This window comes from Phasianus colchicus, chromosome 12 (genome assembly GCF_987193195.1).
Source record: "Phasianus colchicus chromosome 12, bPhaCol1.hap1.1, whole genome shotgun sequence".
Lineage (NCBI taxonomy): Eukaryota > Metazoa > Chordata > Aves > Galliformes > Phasianidae > Phasianus > Phasianus colchicus.
In genome coordinates this window covers 11655323-11675641 of record NC_143447.1, presented here as the reverse complement: position 1 = coordinate 11675641, position 20319 = coordinate 11655323, and the positions used below count along the sequence as shown (strand labels likewise).

General features: G+C 38.8%; 1 protein-coding gene across 2 annotated transcripts in view; it reads left to right on the top strand.

The window, feature by feature from the left end:
* BNC1 (basonuclin zinc finger protein 1) overlaps positions 1-4644 on the top strand; it is a 71515-nt gene extending 66871 nt beyond the window's left edge. For both annotated transcript variants that reach the window (XM_031587692.2, XM_090148965.1), the window contains exon 5: positions 891-4644. In XM_031587692.2, coding sequence (XP_031443552.1) covers positions 891-1572 — 682 coding nt within the window. In that variant the 3' untranslated portion in view covers positions 1573-4644. The remainder of the gene's footprint in view (positions 1-890) is intronic.
* Positions 4645-20319: the final 15675 nt, after the last annotated feature.

The following is a 20319-nucleotide window of genomic DNA, read 5'->3' as shown; positions in this document are numbered from 1 at the left end:
ATAAACAGATAACTTTTGAAAAGGGGCACAGAAGTCAATCTGTAAGGAAGCTTGCAAGCTTTGTGCGAAAGAGCAATTATTTGAAACAACTTTGCAGAAGCTTCTTTTTTAACATATAGCATAGTAATTGCAGGTGAGAAGTATTTGTGTCCTTTTGCATACTTTGGATGAAGCTGAGTTAGGTGATGGCAAGGGAAAATGAACGTTCTCCCTGTCTTGCAATAAATTCAATCTTCTAAACAGAGTCTGGAAGTTCCCAGTGAGCTGATTGATGATATACAATGAAGAGTAGTGATTTTGTTTTGGTGGTTGTAAAATGAATACAGAGATGCCCATTCAAAAACTGGAAGTTGTGTGAAATGCAACATTCCCTCATTCAGAGAAGTCCTTTCAAGGAAAAGCTCTGTACTGGTGTGTGTAGCTGCCTCTTGGAATATGGTTACAGTCCTTAAAATCATCAGTGTATTTTGCAGTCTCAAGTATCACTCCTTTCCTGCTTTGTCCATTGGGGAATGATTGCCTTTTTTCTTATCCTGAGTCCATTTCCTGAGCTCAGTTGAGCACCCAGAATTCTTTAGTCTGTTCACCAACTCTTTTAGGCCCAGCACTAGATCTAGTGGAGTGAACAGCTATCCACAATGCAGGACAGAATTGGAAACATTGATTTCTGTAGAGTTATTTCTGATATATACCAGTATAAGCAATTTAAGATAGCCAGTCATATGTATAAATCATCCATGTGCACTCCTCTGTGGCAGTTCTTCAAATGAGAAGCATACAGTTCTTGCATGCTACTAAATATTGATTTTTCTCTTTGTTAATGATCCTTATGAAACAACTGTTAAGTGAGGCAAAACACTTTCTTGCTAAGCTTGTCTTTGTTCTTTTAGACATAGTTCAAACCTAAATCTTCATCATAAGCTTCTGACTAAAGATACACTGGAATTCAACAACCATTTCAATGCAACTTACCTCTTGAAAGACATGGCTAAGGAGTTTTGTCAAGATGTCTCTTTAAAACAACACGTTGGACATACTTCGGTAATCTTCAAAGGAATGAACAGAACAGGCAGCTTGGTTTTTCCAATGAGCAAAATTAGAGAGCCCTGTTCTGAGAGTTACGGATACGATCCATTGAATGATGGAGCTGTTCTGGATCTAAGCACTACTTCCAGCGTTAAATCTGAGAGCAGTGCTCATTCTTCTTGGGATTCTGATGGAGGAAGTGAAGTGTGCACCATGCCCTTGGATGATAGTGATGAAAGCTGTGAAGGACCCAGCCTAATGCCCAGTGATGAACTCTACCAAGACTGTAATTTAATTGAGAAAGCTGATCAGAACTTTATAAATTTACCTTCCAGTTTGCCAATAACTTGTCACATATGTCAAAAAACTTACAGTAATAAGGGAACTTTCAGGGCTCACTACAAAACTGTGCATCTCCGCCAGCTCCACAAATGCAAAATCCCAGGTTGCAACACTATGTTTTCATCTGTTCGCAGTCGGAACAGGCACAGTCAAAACCCTAATCTGCACAAAAGTCTGGCTGGATCACCAACTAGCCTACAGTAAGACCATGCTCATCCAATTTTATTTTTTCCTTCTAGGAATTAATCATTTCAATTAAGGAATGTGTTAGCTTCATTTAAACGCATTTGACTTCTGGTGCACTCAACAACCATTGTCAAATTCTTTTCTCCTGTGTGTGCTCTCCAGCAGTTTAATTTAGCAAAGCTTGTGCTGTAGTTTTTGTGCAATTGTTTGGTTTGACATGAAATAACTAGAGCTTCTGTAAGGAAGAGAAAGCAGTCTTGAAATGGAGGAGATATGGGGTCATTAACTAAAATATTTCTGATACCTGTGAAGTATTATTTACCAAAAATAGGAGCTTCAAATGAGAGCTGTCATCCTTTGTGTTTACATGTAAAATGGGTTGTTGTGTTGTGTAAGAAATTGTAACAATTGTGTTGTTTCCTCTGGTTGGCTTGAGAGTTCTGGGGCTATTTCATTCCTGACACCTTGATCTGAAACTTCCTTGCAGTATTAACTGAACGTGGCATTTGCAGTTTACTGTACCTTGAAATTTAAAGGAGTCCAAATTTTCTGAAATCCTACAGTCCTTTACTGTTCAAGTGGGAATTTCACTTGAATACAGATAGCAATATTTCAACTTTTTTTAGAATTTAAACCTGTTTACTTTGCAGAAGGAAGGCCACTTAACTTGGCAGGGTTGCCTAATTAACTGGGAGGCTCTTACAGATTGTAGAGACAGAAAGAAAGCAAATAAGAAAAGGGTTAGCTAAAATTTCTAAGCTACAGCAAATGCATCCATGAAATAAGAAAAAAAAAATAAAATAAAATGCACTTTGAGTTTCTCTTTCAGGAAGACAAAGCATTTTCTTAAGAAAAAGGGGATGGGGAAGGGGGAAACAAAGTGAAAATCCAAACTGCTTTAAGAGTTTGAAGGTGCAATTCCAAGCCTTTGAGAGGGAGAGAGAAAATGGATGCAGTAGCTTTTCTTCATGATACATCAGTTACTGTTCATCTCACTGGTGACGTAAAACACATGTTGATCTATGTAGTGGTAAAAAGCTTACTCTAATTCATATTTCTTTTAATGAGGACATTGTTCAGTATCTGTTATAATGTTTAAAACCCCTGTACTTGTCCCTGTAATTAGCAGTATTCTGCATTATGTTCTATGCACTTCAGATTGGTTTTGCATTGTATTTAAAAATTCACTTTAATACTTAATTTGTAGTCACATCATACAAAAGCTGTGTATGTTCTTGTGGTGCATCTTCTTTGACTGAATGATTTCCATACAGAAAAAGAAATACTAAAGCAAGTCTTATAATAACTTTTCTAATTCACCAAGTAAAATCACCTGATCAGTCGTAGTATGGAGGCATGATATTGGCAGCACAACCTGTACATATTATACCAAAGTGCTTACAGTATTTGTGGTTTCTAGTCTAGCTTTCCAGTATAACTGGACCTTAGTCTTTATTCATTTTTGTGACTAAATAAAAATAGACTGAATTTCTGGATTTGATATGTATGTAGAAAGACTAGTACAATGCTATTGCCATATGTCTTGATGTTTAACTTATTCTAAAATATACTACGGTATTGTAACCATTTCATATTGTATAAAGAAAACAAAAGTGGACTGAATATTTCATTAATTCTTTTGAAAACTGGTTTGCGTGTGAGTATGGGTTATGCAAGGAAAAAACATGACAGTTGTAAATGTTTGTGCTCAGTACAAATGACTTCCATGCATTGTGTAAAGTAATCTTCTATTTTTTTAATTTACAGTAGGTTTATGTGATATTTAAAATAATAACCCATTTGTGCTTGAAGCCATCAAGAGGAACTATTAGCCTGGGGAGAGCTGTCCCATTCTTTTGGTTGTTTTTCTTTGTTTTGTTTTGGCGAGGGGGGGCCCAATGTTTTGGGACTTTTCTTTGTTTGCTTTAAATGAGACCTCATATTCATGGAGATTGTGGATGAAAGCTAAGGGCACAACTGTCGGAGACGCATCTGCTTCCAGCCTTTTGATAGTGTAAATCACTTATTTGTTATATAGCTATTTCGAGCTCTTTTTATATATATATATGTGTGTGTGTATATATATATATATAAACCTATTTGTTTAATCATGAATGGTGTTGTTTGTTTTTTGGGTGTTTTTTGTTTTGTTTTGTTTTGTTTTGAAACGGTGTGCTGTAAACTAATGCTGTAATGCCCATTAATATAACCTCCACTGTGTCCGAAGAGGAAACACATTTGTATATCCTAACAATTTTGTATGTGTTAATAAAAGCAAATAATAATGCCTCTGGTTGATTCAGAAAAGTAGGCTTTTGTGATTGAATAAATACTTATTCTTCACTTCTGTTCAAAAAATAATTTTGAAAACACATTCCCTCTGTAGGGAACACTGTTTTGACAGTGGTACAACTTATTCTGTAGTAAGGAAGTGTTACTGTAATGAGCCATTGGAAGTAATATAAGAAATGTTATCAGATATTTCATTGATTTTTTTTCCTTAAGCAGTAGGCAAGGGGAGACATTAGTTTAGATGTCATCAGCTAAACAGAAGGTAAATATCTCAGCACTGAGAACTGTGTTAAGACGAATGTTTTCAGCTCTATTTTATATTTTTGAAAGGCTTTCAGTTTTTTGGTTTTTTGTTTTTATTTCTCTAAAGTCTGAACAGGATGGGAGATTTACAAGAACAGGCTAAGCCCTTGGTGCCCCTAGAATACCATATGTATCTCATGAAACTTTTGTGTAGCTCCCTCCTCCTAATGACCGCAACGTGGCTGGACCAAGCCTCAACATCTCCTGTTAGTTTTAAATACGTGCGATGCTTATAGCAGCCTGTATCACATATTCACCACAGATGTTGAAGGAAGTAACCTCACTTCAGAATAGTAGCACCACTTTTTTTTTTTTTTGAGCTTTTCGTAGTTGCTCTGGAATGCCTGTGGCAACTTCCACTGGCTGAGGCTCAGTTCCAGAGATGTTTTCATCTGTGATGCTGTGAGTACATGCAGTTGAAGGATCAAATCTTAATATGAGGTTTGAAGTGGGCCTGGATACACCCACCATTACTGTGCATGTATGTTGCTCCCCTTTTTTATTTGTATCTTCTTTTTTTTCCTTGTAGAAAACAAGAGCCTCAAAAACTAGATCACGTCATCTTTTTCTGACTCGAAAGGAGAAGGCAGAGATGCACGCTGCAGAGTAGCCACTCCGTACTTTTGAGCACCTGATTTCTCAGAATACAGGTATTTTGTAGTTGTTGGTTGCAAGTCTCTATAGCTCTGGAAGAATGAGTGTCATAGTGCCTATAGGAGTATTTACAGAAATCTGTTTTTAACAGGGTAGAAGGGATCTGGTTTTAATACTTCCAGTTTTCTAAGTGCTTTGAAAAGAACTGTGGCAAAACCAGAGGTTGTTTCTGATGAATCTTTAGTAATGTTATACACTGTAAAACCAGTAAAGTGGAGAAACAAGTTCTGAAAATACCTTTCTGATACCCTGCACTGAATGGGAAAGCCTAAACACAACTGAACTACCTGGACTTAGTCCAGGGCTTTTTAAATTTGATGCCAGGCCATCCTTGGAAAGGGTTCACAATCAGCAAGCAGAAGTTAAAGCAATACAGCTAAACTAAAAATGTGTTTTGGAGTCTAAGGTATGGGCCATAAGGGTTCCATTCAGCATGCAAGTGAGCATCCTTTCCAAAACAGAAATGAGTGTCTGAATCTGAATTGGGAAGGAGACAACAATGCAATGAGAGGAGTAGGGCTGGATCAAAGAGTTCTCACAGAGAGCCAGGCTGCAGGGTTTGCTCAGAGCAGCATTTACTGCCGGCTCCCCTGATTTAAGGGGTGCGAAGGGCAAGTCTATATATAAAAAGGTAAGGCTTTAAGTTAGATTAAGTACGTACAGAGTGATCAATTCAGCTTTGAATTACTTGGAAAATTTTTCTGAAGAGTTTGCTGGCTAGTGATGTTTCAGCGTAACCTCAGGAAGCACGTTTCTGATGGTAGACTGGCTTTTAATTTCCTTCAGTCCCCTACCTCTGGCCCCTATGCCTTCTGGTACTCCTTGGATTGCGCTTAGTTGCTAACTTGCAAATGTACTGTTGAAACATCACCCTGTTAAGTTGTAGCCTTGTCAGCTGGGTTCCCCATGAGCACCCTTCTGCTTTCACATGTGTTCCATAAACTGGTATAAGAAAAGGAAGTGTCACAAAGTGGCAATCCCCCTCTGGTAAGCCAGGTCTCATTCTGCTCCAGTTAAGAGCTTTGCAGAAGCACTTGTGGACATTTGTTTTGTGTTTCTGTAGCTGCTGTCTTAAACTGGTAAAGCTGACTGTGAATCCTAGCTGCCAATTCAGACATGTCTTCTCAAGCATGAGCTGATTCTTTGCTTCAGTCTTTTAAGTCTTGGATCACTATAATATTCTTGTTCTATATTTCTGTTCATTTAATGTAGGGATTTCTGTAATGTACTCTCTTATTACCATTATTGTTAGTTCCTATCCTTACCAGCCTTTTGAATTTTACGAATTTAAGTGAAACACACTTCCTATTCATTCACTGTCTGCACATGTCTTACCACACAGTAGCATTTCCCTCAAGTCCAGAAGCCCAGTATGCCCTTCTTGTTCAGACCTAAGGCCATAAACTCAGCTACCAGAAAGGCGATTGTCAGGGATCAACTGAACCATTCTAGATGGTTTTTACCTCCTCTTTCTATCCATTAAAGATTCAGGAGCAGCTGGTCCTAACATCCATTCAGTCACAGTGATAAAATGCAGTGGGTCAGTATTGGCTTCCTAACTTAAAAATAAACTATTAATAAAAATATTAATATATATAATTTTAATATTAAACTATGAGTTGCAAGTAATATCATTTTTGAGGCCTGTAATGAGAAACCTATGCTGTAATAAAGCTGAGCAGACAACAAGATTTAAGAGCTCTCAATTCCAAAATTATTATTTTTAATTATAGCAATTATGCAAGCCCTTTCATGGAAAAGTATTTGTCTTATCTGAATCTGGTAATTTATAAGAATGACAGTATTTGTCAGTACTCTATGCACAGGTAAAGTATTCACATATATCAATAAATTGTATAATTGTATATGTATTAAGACTGCATATTCATGTTAAACCCAATTCCAGTCTCATTGATGGTAATAGAAGCTGGGAATAATTTCAAAGAAGTCAGTAGACCGGGGCATATAATACCAGAGTCACATCGCAATGAGGGCTGTAAGTTATATTTGTATGTAGGCTCCTCTTGGCTGCTTTTACTGGTTTGTGATTATTAGCTTATTGAAGTAGCTCAAAATATAACACTTCAATAGACCAAGGAAGTTTTACTAATTTCTACACCCCCATCTCCACTATAATGTACTGGAGCTGCATTTCTAGGTGACCAATGTAACAGCAATCCTATGAAAAGTATTACCTTTGTTGGTAGGATAGCATGAAACGGATCTTGTGTAGATGCAAAACACTTCGAGTGAGCTCTGCCAGTTTTGACAAGTTCAAAATCTGGACAGATATATCTTATCACATTCAAATATGTCCAGCCAAAAATTCTGAAAGAGAACAAGCTGTGTGAGTGTAGAGCGTGTAGAGATGTGGAAGCACTGGGAGCCGCTAGAGTGACTTCAGAGGAATCACTGGCAAAACAACATAACTTACCAGAGAGGAGACATGTTATTGCTGCCCTGGGAAGCCAACATCTGCACCTCTGTGTGGGATGATATAAACCTTACGTTGGATTCCTGAGCACAGAGGCCATGTGCAAGTGAGAGGTATATGCAGGCTTCTCAGGCTGTGAACAGCTTGAATAAAGCATTCTCCAAAGTAACAACTTACTTACTACTGCCATATGCAGAGTAATAACATTCTTGTTAGTAAAATCTACAGAACGAGGAATTCTTTCTTCAGAAAGTAACTGTGCAGAGATTCTGTCCTTCACCAGAGTCCTGTTGACTGAGACTCTCTGCCTTGATGGGAATATAATGGAAAAACTCATTTGAGTGAAATTTAGTTAGCTTGCTTTCCCAGCGTACAGTGTTCACTGCTTTAGCAAAGGAGCATATCCTTACCCTTTGTCTACAGAGAATACAGTAGTTCAAGCTGTGCCCATCCTTACCCCTCAGCTATTTCTCCATCTCCATTCTTTCCAGGCATAGGAGAGGCACCCAGGTTTCTCTCCTTCCTGCAGTTTGACGAAAATCTCAGGCTCCTTTTGCTTTTTCTCAGCCTTATCTTGCACAAAAAAGAACAAAGAGCAGCAGCTGGGAATGAGAGTAAGGCCTATAATTTGGAAAATAGTCGCAGTGGTTGTTCCACAGGCTAAAGGAGTGCAAGAGAAAGTAATGATGATGTTCCCATTTGTGTACCTCTGTGTGTTATCACCACTCACAAAGAATACTTCATGAGGCTTTCCATCTTGAGTACTATTTGTGTTCTGTCGTGGTTGAAGAAAATTCTTGTCAGAGCACAGCTGGAAAATGGTGTCTGTTTCTCATCTATATCTTTGCTCTTTGCACTATTTAAGGAGATGTGGGTTTTCTCCTTGCTCTGACCATGCAATTCTGACTATGCAACGTATGGTGGAAAGGAAGAAAGCCCACTCTTCTCCCATGGCAGTGCCTTTGAGCAAATGTCATATGAGCATGGTGTGTGCTCTGGAGATGCTGTGAAGAACACAAGGCAGGGTGAAGGGCTATCTGCAGGTAAATGAGCTGATCTGGAGCTCAGGAGATCTGAAAACTCCAGCCACTACTCAAAATAAGTTTGACCTTCGACATTTTGATACAGATCTGCAAAGGCTTTTTGTGTCTGGGTCAGGAAAATTGTGAAGATAACCGACCTATTAAAGTCTTGGGTGCATGTTGTGATGTTGCAGAACTCCATAAAATCTCTATTAAAAAAAATCTCTATACTCTATAAAATCTGTTTTGCATCCCTATGGAAAGTTATTGCAAATGTAGATTTTTTTATTTTTTTTTTTTGGATGACATCATACTCCCCCCTGCTTTAATTTCTTATTTAAAAAAAAAAAAATTCAGTCTCATAAGCAATCATTTCCTACATCACTAGTATTTTTTTTTTCTTTTTTAAGCAAAATGGCAATAGAAAGTAAATTATTCTCTTAGAGCTAAAATGCAACAGCCAACATTTGATATCAGCTCCCATCCCCTTTCTATTACCTTCTATGTGACTGAAAGAAATCAATTTGTCATTAAACGAGCATTTATTCTGTTTTACATGTCAGCCTATTGCTGAAGAGAGTAGGTGATTGGTTTTGGTCATTTTCTAAGACTGTTCTGTGAGGAGATGCTCAGCGTGGGTATATAGTGCTGCTCTCTTCTGGATGGAATCAGAATAGGCTGGTTCAGCCTTGCCCTAACAACTGGGGGTGATTCAGATCCCCCACATGATGGATGCCTGTGTAAAATCTACATATACATGCTTTAGAAAACTAAAATCTGAATTTTTCTCTCCTTACTGCAAGAGGTCCATAGCAATGCCCAAGATAACGTAGATTCCTTACAATACTTTGTATTTTGTCTCAGGAAGTCTGTTGGTCATTGTAACAGATCTCAATCATGAAACAAGCAGCTAAAACCAATTGTTACTACTTCAAACTGTACAACTTTGAGATAATAAATATACATGATAATTTTAAGTAATGGAAATGTATCAAGTGTGCACATCTGGTTTCAGAGATGCATATAACCCAGACAAAAATGGCAGTCAAACAGGGAAAAGAGAATAATTTCCAGGTCAGTAATAATAACAGATCACACAATGCTCAGGGGAAATCAAGCATGCGTATTTGCATTCAGATATGCACTGCAAACTGGAGAAGTCTGTGTACCCCTCTATAAAAGCATGCCAAAGCTTCCTTGAAAAGCAGTCTTTTTCATCACATTAATTACATGTTGTGTCACGGTTGAAGACCACCGTCATGAAATTACATCAACAACTTTTGCACTGCCTCATATAAATACTGTAAAGAATCCCACAAACGAAAGTGAGTGCAGTCTGTCCCAGAAATCTCTGCAGAATGTGGCTTAGCAGAGCAGACCAGAAGTATCACCCTACTGAACGTACTGCTCTTGAAATTTACCTCATGAACAGTGATGCTTTTGAAGATATTCAGATTTCCCATTTCTCCTTTTGTGCTTGCAGATTCTAGCTTTATATTAAATCATAGTTCTCTCTCAAATGTATTACTGCTTTCCAAAAAGAAACTTAAACATGGATGCAAGTAAGAAACTAGTAGTCTTTTAAAACATCCAAAATCGCACAAAGTCTGTGAACAGCAAGGAGTGTACCTCTTCCCTGACTTAACATCAAAGGAAAGTCTCGGGGCATTTCAAATGAAGATAAAAATGTTTAATTCTGTGTACAGAAAATACTTTAAAGTAAAGCATACAGTGGAAAGAGAAAGCTCTCTCCCCAGTGCAGCCTCTTTAAAGTCATGGGGCTGAGGCTGGGGCACTGAAGTAGAACTTCAGTGCTTTATTAATTCTTTTTCTACATGTCTAAAATAATTATTCACTGCCACATTAGCAGAAGAGGGGTTACTGTATGGAAGGGATAACAAGGGTAAGTCGGATATTTGAGACAGGTATAAGCCTTATAGAAGCAGCAGGATATTCCAAGATCCTGCATTTAGGTGCATGACCCTTGTATCCATTCTGGTGTGAGGCTTGATGTGTAGCCTTCTTGTGTCTTAAAGACCAGTGCCCTGAGGCATCCAACAGCATGCAACCAGCATTATTTTCATTGCAAACTGCATGGCTTGAAATGATTCAAAATGTTGGTTGGTTGATTTAAGTGTGTTTTTTGGTGTTTATTTTTTTTTTTTCATCCTGCTTTTCCAACCCATGGCTTCTGTGGCTTCTTTCTGCCATAGCAAAATTGCAGAAATGTGGTTTGGTTTAAATGTAAGAAAAAAATGTGGGTTTTTTTTTTCCTCAGTCCTGTCAGCTTTTACAGAACCTATTGCTAAGATGGAATTAGAAATGTGAGGAAAAAGGACCCAAGCATAGAGAAATTAGAGCCACTAGTGAACGATAGTAAATATAGTCTGGAAGTGCTTAGCTATTCAACATCGTATTCTTCTGTGCATTCACCCCATAACATAATGCTTATACTTCCAAATGTTGTGAATGTTTGCTGTTCTCAATGTGAGAATCAAGCATAATGTTGTAAAAGCTTCTTTATAACAGAGGTCCTTGATATGCGAACTGTAATATAAGGAAAGATGATTAAATCATAGCTTTCTTGTGTAACTTATTAGGCCTTTTGCCCTGCAAAGGTGACTCTCATTTCAAAGTGCTATCTTTGAACAGCAGAAGTATATTTTGACGAATTAACACTTGGTGTAGAATTTTCTAATGCATGGAAGTGACAGTAGCTGTTGGAATGATACTGTCTAATCTGTTGAAAGCCTTGAATTCACACCTGCAGGTGACTGAATTAATAGCACTTGCTTTTGTAAAACAGCTGAGTTATGGCATGATTATGATGAACTCTTCATGTGATTATGATGAACGTATGAGTTCTCTTGCAAGTTTTGAAACACTGCTAAGATCTTTATGTTCATGGCTCTGTGACTGAAGAATTGTAATTTCATGATTTGGTCCTTTCTCTAGGTTGTTCAGCAGTGTTTTTCTGTCATTGGACACTTTTTTTCTGTTGTTTCTCTATTCTGTGTTAAAATCTGGATCACATGCCAAGTTTGAAAGTGAAAATCCTATGCAATCCATACGCTTTTGCTTCTGTCTGCTCTTATTCCTAGATTCTCTCCCAATAGCACACCTTTGAATGTTTTTATATAGTATATATTAAATAGAAGGAAAGATGTTGGGGGATATGTGTGGTAAGATGGTTCTGAGTAGTTCTACTAGAATTTTTCTACAAGGAACACATGCCAAGAGAGAAGATCCACAAACCTTCTCTATTGGTTGTATTATTCATCAACTTCTACTGAACTGATGGTCCATTCCTGGAACCCTAAGTTCATTTACCTTGCCATACACTTGATTTCTTCCTGGTATAAAATTTCTAAACAGTTGTCATATCATGGAAACATTTTGGAACAATGTAGAATACATAAGGAAAACTAAGGGGAAAATAAAGCAGTAGGAAGAAGGGATGTGATTGACCATTATAGTTACTTTTCCACATCACAGTGGTACTTGTATGGTAGCTGCAAAGAGTCAGAGGTGTTAGTGAAACAGTCTTTGTCACTGTTAGCATAAAGGAGAACGCTGTTGTAGTTGCCTTTAGAGAAGGGGAAAAATAGTCTCTTCAGAAGTAATCTTTGTCACTGTTATGATTCCAAATTGTATTTTTGTCCTGTTCCCAGGCAGTCCTGCCTCCATTGCATCCTTTTCCAGAGTCTTTCAGCTATAAGATCTCTTAAGCTATTCAGTGTTTCAGCAATTACCTGGAAGGGTATAAAGAGGAGGGAATTTTGTATACAATGCCATCCAGTTTTGCAGCTTTGTAGGATGAAAGTATCTAACCGCATAGCACTAACTGAACCCTGATATCTAGAGAGAGGATCAGGTCTACCTCTCATCAGAATCACAATACATTTTTTCAGCTAAATGCAGGATAGTGGGAAAGATTCTCCAGTGTTGCTTTTTAGGGCTGAATTTGTTTTAGTGTTGTTCTCAGTGCTATATGTAAAGCTTCCAGTACTGTCTGGAATGTCCCAGTTTGTGCTGGGCACATATGTTTTGTGGGAACAAAGTGAATCTTTGAGAGTATGTACATACATATCTAGAGCTGTCATGCAACAATGGTAGATTTTGCAATATGAGTGATAGTTACTAAGAAATTGGCTTGTAGTTCTTCATGCATTCCCTACAAAACCTAATGAGATTGGTAGGATCAGACCTTGGGAGTGCTCCAGTACCATTTGCCCAGCGGTCTTGTCTTTACAAAAGCTGCTGGTGATACCATAGATGTGCTGGACTGGCCACTGGCCTTATTTCAGTCTGAAATATGGAACCATGATTTTTGGAAAGCTGGAAATGAAGGAAAGAAGCATCTTTAACATAGTTCAAAGACAACACCGGAATAGAAGATTTCAAGGTGAACAACCATTAGCAGTGTCTTGTTGCTGTAACACAATTATTGTCATGTTAACATGCAGGAAAGGATTGCAATTGCACTGCTAGCTTAGGGAGGAGTGATGATTCTGCCTCGAGAAACTCACATCACACTCTTCTCTGCCATAGCAAAATGTACATACCAGCAAATGGTTTGGCACAGATCAGGGTAAAGTTCTTTCCTGAGGTGAGGGATGGGAACTTGCCCCACCCCAGTGTTACTGTTTGAGCTTCAAAAGAGCCTCTGTTTGGGACTTCTTAAAGTTTCTTGGTAAATTAGGATCCTGCACAGAGCAATTAGAGAACAGACCTAGAGGTGGAAAAGTTTAATCCTTATTTTTTGTCCCTTGTGTTATATGAGTGCATCCCACTCAGTGAAGTAGATTAGTAAATAAAATTAAAGATAGGGAAATGTAGGCATAAAAATAAATCACTTTCTCATAACCAGAAAGTAAGCTTGTGTTAGAGACAGATGAGATGCAAAGAGATTATAGCCTAAAAGCTAAATGTCTCTTGGAGCAATTGCTCTTGATTGTAGTCAGATCTCAAGGTAGGGATCATGGTACACTCTGAGAAAAAAGTTGTTTCTTTTCTTCCCTTGAAATGAATTCGTCTGTTTTGCATCCAGAAGAAGTGTGATATTTATAGTTTAATAATTCTCTGATGTACTCTGACTCTTAATTCTTAAATTCTTTGAAACATGTTGGTTATGATAGATAGGCTACATCTGCTGCACAAGCCTCAGCAGACTTACTTCAAATATCTTACATAAGAAAACCTTTCTTGAGAATCTCCATGTATGTAACAGATAGGCATTACCACTCTGTGAAACAGATGATGATTTAAAGATAAGCTCTCACATTCATTAGGCCTCAGTTTTGTTTCTTAATCCTGTAAAGGGACAAAGCCTAACAGTGAATTAGAGCAGTTTTTGACCTTTGCTGTGTGTAAGCAGTCCAGCCAAACTTTAATTATTAGTAGGCAGAGACCTCTGCTGGAAACTGTTCAGTACTTCAGGGAAATACAGATTTCTATTAATAATAAGAGCAAAACGTGGAAAACCCTCCTAGTGAGGAAGGTCAGAGGTCTGGGAAGGGCTCCATTAATGGTAGCATAAATGTTCTCCATCTGGCTTTTCCCTCATGTCTTTTCTGTGTTAGCTGAATGGCTTGTTTAAAATAAAATAGATCTAACTTGTATCTGTGCATGAATACAACAATGGCAGCACTTTCAGACTGCCTCCAGGCAAAAGCAATCCGTCTGACCCAGCAGTGTCTTGGCAAGCAGCAGCATGTCCATGGCATGGGTCAGTGTGCAGGGAATGTGTGTTTGGCTAAGGCAGGGCACCCAGGGAGAAGTGCCTAGCTGAACAAGCTGTTCTGGCCAGTATGCCATGCTTAGCATCACCCACCATGTGCTAAGTAGCTTCAGAGTCAACTACATCAACAAATGACCAGTGAAATGTTGTAGCCACCATCCTTATGCCAGTATGTCTTGCAGAAGCTTCCTCACTAATATTCTACTTTATTAATAGTGGCTGTGCTTTTGAGTCCCAAGTTTGTTTCTTGAAAATTAAATGAAGAAGAAAAAAAAAAAAAACCAGAAGTTAGTCCTCCTCCTGCTTAAAGTACTCTTCAAGTACTGGAATTCTGCAATGAGGTCTCCCCAGAGCCTTCTGTCCTCCAGGCTGAACAAGCCCAACTCCCTCAGCCTTTCGTCGTAGTAGAGGTGCTCCAGTCCTCTGAGCATCTCCGTGGCTCTCCTCTGGACCTGCTCCAACAGCTCTGCCTCCCTCCTGTGCTGGGGATGCCAGGCTTGGACACAGTACTCCAGATGGGACAGTTCTCTCCCTTGCTTCTCTGCCATCCCTCTGTTGATGCAGCCTGGGACAATGTTGGCCTGTTGAGCTGCAAGCACACACTTCTGGCTCACATCCAGCTTTCCATCCACCAGGACCCCCCAGTCCTTCTCTGCAGGGCTGCTCTCTGGAGTTCTTCTCCCAGTCTGCACACATACCCAGCATTGCCCCAACAATACCTTAAACTAGGCTTTGATGAACCTCATTCAGTTTGTGTGGGTTCACTTTTCAAGTGTGCCCAGGTCCCTCTGGATGGCATCCATTTAATGCAATTTCCCTAACCATTCATAACCACAGACTTCTTTGCTTACAATTAAGCAGAACGTAGCTGGTGGCCATGTGTACAAGGAATGGTAGTAAAGGTTTCTGTGAGTGACAGGCTGACAGACTTCTTGAAGGAAACAAGATATTAACTTTTAATATAAGCTTCCCAGTGGAATTCCCATTTTCCTTAGAAGAATTTGCCAAAACTTTCTTGGTTTACCCTCAGATTAAAGAGCAATTCAGAACTCCTAGTTTTGCAGCATTTTATGGCTCTGTCTGCTGGTATTTCTTTCAGTTAATTTTCATACAAACACATGGTTGCTTCTGTTGACCCCATTAGCCAGTGCTGCATGCTTGGATGTGAAGACATGTTTAGTTCACACATCTCTTTATTTGACAGAATATACAGTCACAGACTTCCTGATTAAAGAAGAAATCAGATGATCTTGGCCTGAAGTTTTTTCATCCCACACCCAGCCCCAAAGCCCAGCTTTTATATGCAACTGCTTGTTCAAAATTCTTTCTCAGTGAGTTTTTGTGTTGTACATAATCTTATTTGAGTCTGTCTCTCTTCCTCTAACTAAACACTTTTCACATTGTATCCTAGATATGTCTTAAGAATTTCTGGGCTGCTCGACTCTAGAATTTTTTGAAGAAGCCATCAGCCTTGCAGTCATTGTCTTATAGAAAGCACTCACTGACCTCCCCATTTTAGTGATGTTTAAGAGGCAGAAAATCCTCTGGTAACTTCTCCCTGACAAATTGTTTGACTCTTTTTTGATCTACAACAAAAGCATTGTTCTCGTGGTAAGTAGAACCTATGGTTGGAATAGTTAAAATATACAGAATGTCTGACTTTAAATATATAGCCACATCTATTCAGATTAGCCTTCCTGATATGCCATAACAAATGTATTACTCAAGTAAATGTTATGTCATTTACTGCTAATCATAAATGAAACTAATGTTGTGATAGCCTTTGCTGTGATATTGGGCATTCACTGTTCACTTCTCCAGGTGTGGACTGTAATGTATGTACATAACCTGTATGTGCCTAGCTTTTGACAGGCACTGGTCACAAATATAGGCTTTGCTGGTTTGGGTGATAGGCCTGCAGACTAAATAGAAATACATTCCCCCAAAGTACACCCAAACACTGTGCGTGAACTTAACTTTGTATTGTTTTTCCCCGTGAGCAATCTGCATTGACTTTCATGTCATCTAAGCACTCTGATGGCCATTTTAGTGTAGAAGGAGAAACGTGAATTCAAGTAAGGTATTTTGAGTGCTTGGCTTCCGGGTCATCGTACATTCTAAAACATCAAACATTCTAAAATGTCTAGTGATGCAAACTTAAAATAATTTTAACAATTTTAGATAAAAACAAGCAGCACAAGCAATGCTCATAAAGAAATACATGGCCAGCCCAGGGCAGCATGTGCAAAGCTGCATTTTGACTCAATTATTTTCTAGAGGATCAAGCACTGGGCAAAAGGTTACTGCACTCAAATTTGATTAAATAATTGAGATTACAGCTAAAAGGGAAATGTAACCTGTAGAATGCTTTAAAATGTGGGTTGTTTTGATTAGTGTTTGTACCTGTCGTGCACAGTATCTGCATTGTAAGGAAAGTAGGAAAGGTACTGTATTTCTGAAAACAAGCTTATTTTAGAGAAATACTGCTTTAGAGGCCAATTTAAAAGCATTTTTATGTTATAAATAATGACAAAAAAATAAATATGAAAACGTGCGTAGATGAATTTTGAAATTGTAGCAGCTTTGGCAAGCAAGTGGCTCTTTTTCTGTGGTGTCATCTGGTTTTACTTTTACACTAAAGCAGCCTTACGGAATCCTTTCATATGGTGCAGGAGCCCCCAACTGGGCCTCCCTAAGTCTAGTGCAAAACCAAAATGTAGATAAAAAAGCATTCTATCTAAACAGCAAGAGCCACGTGTCAGGAGCACCTATATATGTATATGGAATTATACAGAACTAGTTTCTGTAGGTTTAACAGATTAGAAGTGAAACTAGCTTTGTCACCGTATTGACACTTCCTCCTAGTTGAAGAATTCCAACTAACCAAAAAACAAAATCCCAGCCTTGGGATGAATCAGCCTTAAAGATGGAATAAATTAGCATTTTGAAAGCAAATCCATCCCCAGCAGAGTTGTTAGCCCAGAAAGGGAAAACGCCACTGAATTCAGTAGAGATTCAGCTCTGAGGTTGCATAGGCATATTCAGATGTATGGCGACAACATCAACAGGCATCATCTTTAGTACTTTTAGGTAAGAGTTTGTCTCTGTAGAATTTTGTCATTACAGAGGTGTCTCTACCACATTAACTTTGTTCAGCCATTTATGGTTTGGAGTTTTTTGTAGGACATCAGAGTGATTCAGTCAGTATACAGACAGACAGCTGCAGTGAAGCTCCAGGCCCCAGGAGCGTCATAGCATAACCCACATTCCCATCGATTACAGTAATAACAACTGTACATGTCCTGACCTGGCTTCTGCTCCTTACTGGAGCAGCAGCTCCCTACTCCTGCCCATTCAGTGGCAGACTGGAGCTGAGCATGCTGTGTAGTGGGGCAGCTGCCTTTGATGTGACTGGCAATGGACTACATCCTATGAATCTGGAGACAAGCATTTAGGTTTTCTAAGCCTTATTTTTAGGTGCTGGAAGTACAACCTTCAAATAAAGGAGCTTGTGGGACACTTCACTAAGAAAAAAATAAAAGGAAGAAAGAATCTAGAGTGGCTGCTGTCAGAAGAAAGGCTCTGTGCATCAGAGTGTCATAGCTTTGGACAAAAAAGCAAGGGAGTTAAAAAAGAGGGTGCAGCACTACCTATATTCCCTCTAATTCTTCCTTCTCTGCAAAACACTGACAGAGACTGCACATAAACATTTTTATTACCATGTTGCATGATGGTGCTGCATTGACAATGATGGATTTCCTGGCAAATGTTAGTGTCAAAAAGACAAATATGTGGCAGAATGACCTGCTATCATACAGCTCTTTGGACCTCTGCCCAGCCCCTCAGGGATTCTCAGGATCAGTAGGAACCAGTAGCTTCATTATCATGTGTGTGTGTCAGAGAGAGAATGAGTTCATATGCAGTGGCATCAAGGAATGTGTATGTAACACTCTTGATGTCTGAAGGTTTATACCAGCATTATCTGTTTACATTTCACTGAATGCCATTGTACATATATCTATCTCTCTGTATTGATTGAGCAACGTTTAGTAGAAACGTAATTGTCTAGTTTTTCATTAATAGCCTGTAAATGAGCAGAGCAGTTTTACACTCGGCAAGCTTGTGTGAGTGTGCCTCTTTTTGTTGCCTTTTGCCACAGAGGACTGGGTACATCCTGGCTGAATTGTACCTTGTATCACTGCCAGCAAAGTCACACCAAGAGCATTTGGCCCAGTGGCCTTTGTTACAAAGCCAATTATTATTAAATGATTATTACTGTAAAAAACATATTTACTGAGGAGTGAAGTCCTCACATTAATTCATGTACCGTCAGTTTATTAACTTTGTGAACTGAACACAAAATGGAAATATCTTTTGCCTGTTCATTGAGAATCCCATTGTTGAAGCAAGCAAACAGTTTGCACCAAGTCTATAGCCAATACTAGACATAAAACAGCTCATGGTTTTCAATTATAGAGTAATTTGCTGTTACTGGTTTGTATTATTGCCCTAAATCTTGATTCTTCCCATTTCTTGTTATTGTTATATGGACATTACTGTTATCCAGGTAATCCCTTTATATTTGAATTCTTCTATGTTGGATGCTGTAGTTGATGTACTGTGAGCTCCTTAATCTACCAGTGTGAAGTAAAAGCTATTCTGTAAGTCTGGCAGTGGGCAGAGGAGAACACTGCATGGGGAAACACATTGCAGCCCACTGCCATTTCATACTATTGCTGCCTGAGACCCAGCAATGTATAGCAGAGTGGATTTTCTCCCGTTATCAGGATCCAAAATGTCACTTAAGTCCAGAGCTAGACCTCCAGAGAGCTAAGCTCTCTGTTTAGACTGGGGCTATCAGGACATCACAGTTTAAACTAAAGGTCTGTGATGCCTAACCACACGTACCAGTTCTTGCCTTTCCACTGCTAGCCATGCTCCAGAAATTCACTATTGATCACTGGATAACAAAAAGTCAACTTTTTATTTGAACTTTTTCTTCTCTGTGGGCACAGACATGGCAACAGAGACTGACTTTAACATTTGTAGAGCCAGCTCTGCCCGTATGGCAAGCACACAGAGCCCAGAAGTTGGAGAACTGTAGTTGCACCACCGTGCAATACAATCATTTAATATAGGCATGACATGAATGGACAAGTTTTTTGTATCGTTTTCAGTCCCCACGTCCCTGCTCATCTCTAGGCAGGCAATATGCCCTTTGAAATTTTCAGTGGGGGATTTGCCTGAGTAAGACAGCAGCATCCTGTCCAATGGGAGCAACACTCTATAAATACCTTTCCATTATAAGACTATCATTGCCAATTCTGTTTGGCTGCTTCATCTCATAATATTCTCTTTGACTTTCTTAATACTAACCAGTCTAAATATTTTATGCTTGTCTTCCAGCAATATACTAAGCCCCTTGCTGCTACTCAGTGAAGATGGGTATCATTTTTCTGTTTATTCTGAAACACTGTAGTTCTCTGAACTACAGTGGTGAGGTTTGAACTGGTATTTCTGTTCAATAAGATAGCATCCACATAAACAAAAGTGAAAGCTAAAGAAGAAAACAAACAAGTTTACAGCAGCAGGCCGTTTCCTTACCAAGTCATTATGTTGCAATTAGAGATAAATAGTGTCACTTCTCAAGAAACAGATGAATTTCTTATCTGATAATATTTCCTCTATAATTCTGTTAGGATTTGTATTTATCTTTTAGTAGTATTTCTACTGTGTTTGTAGCTTACTGAGATTCTACATTTTATCAGGTCATTTCTCAGTATATGAAACAGGAGCAACTTCACTGTATCCAAAGTAGAGAAAGTGGCATAAAGAGCAGCAGATACAGCCCCTTTGACTTCAAAGAGACCTAGTGCATATTGGCTGTTTGCTAGCAAGTGCAGTAGCCCTGATTTATTATTATTCTATTTATTATTTATAAACACATAACTTTCCAAACTCAGAAGAAGAAAACTGTGCCTTCTTTGAAGAGGGCAGCGTTGAGGAAAACAAAGTCAGACCATGGGGAAAGGGATACATTATACAACAAAGGGATTGCTGATATGCTGGGCAAAGTCATCTCAATTACAAGCTAGAATCTTAATTGTCATTAAGCATTCTTACCCATGACCTTTTCTTCTCATCCTATATGCCATTCCAGTTCCAGGCTCTTTACATTCCTACACCAACCATCCCTCATTAGAAATGCAGTAAACTTAATCAGTTGTCCTGAGTGTCTGAGAGAGATGGAGTTTGGGGAAAGGAATTCAAAAGACTGAGATTGTGGTTCTTGAGAAGCAGCATAAGAAGGACATGTCGCA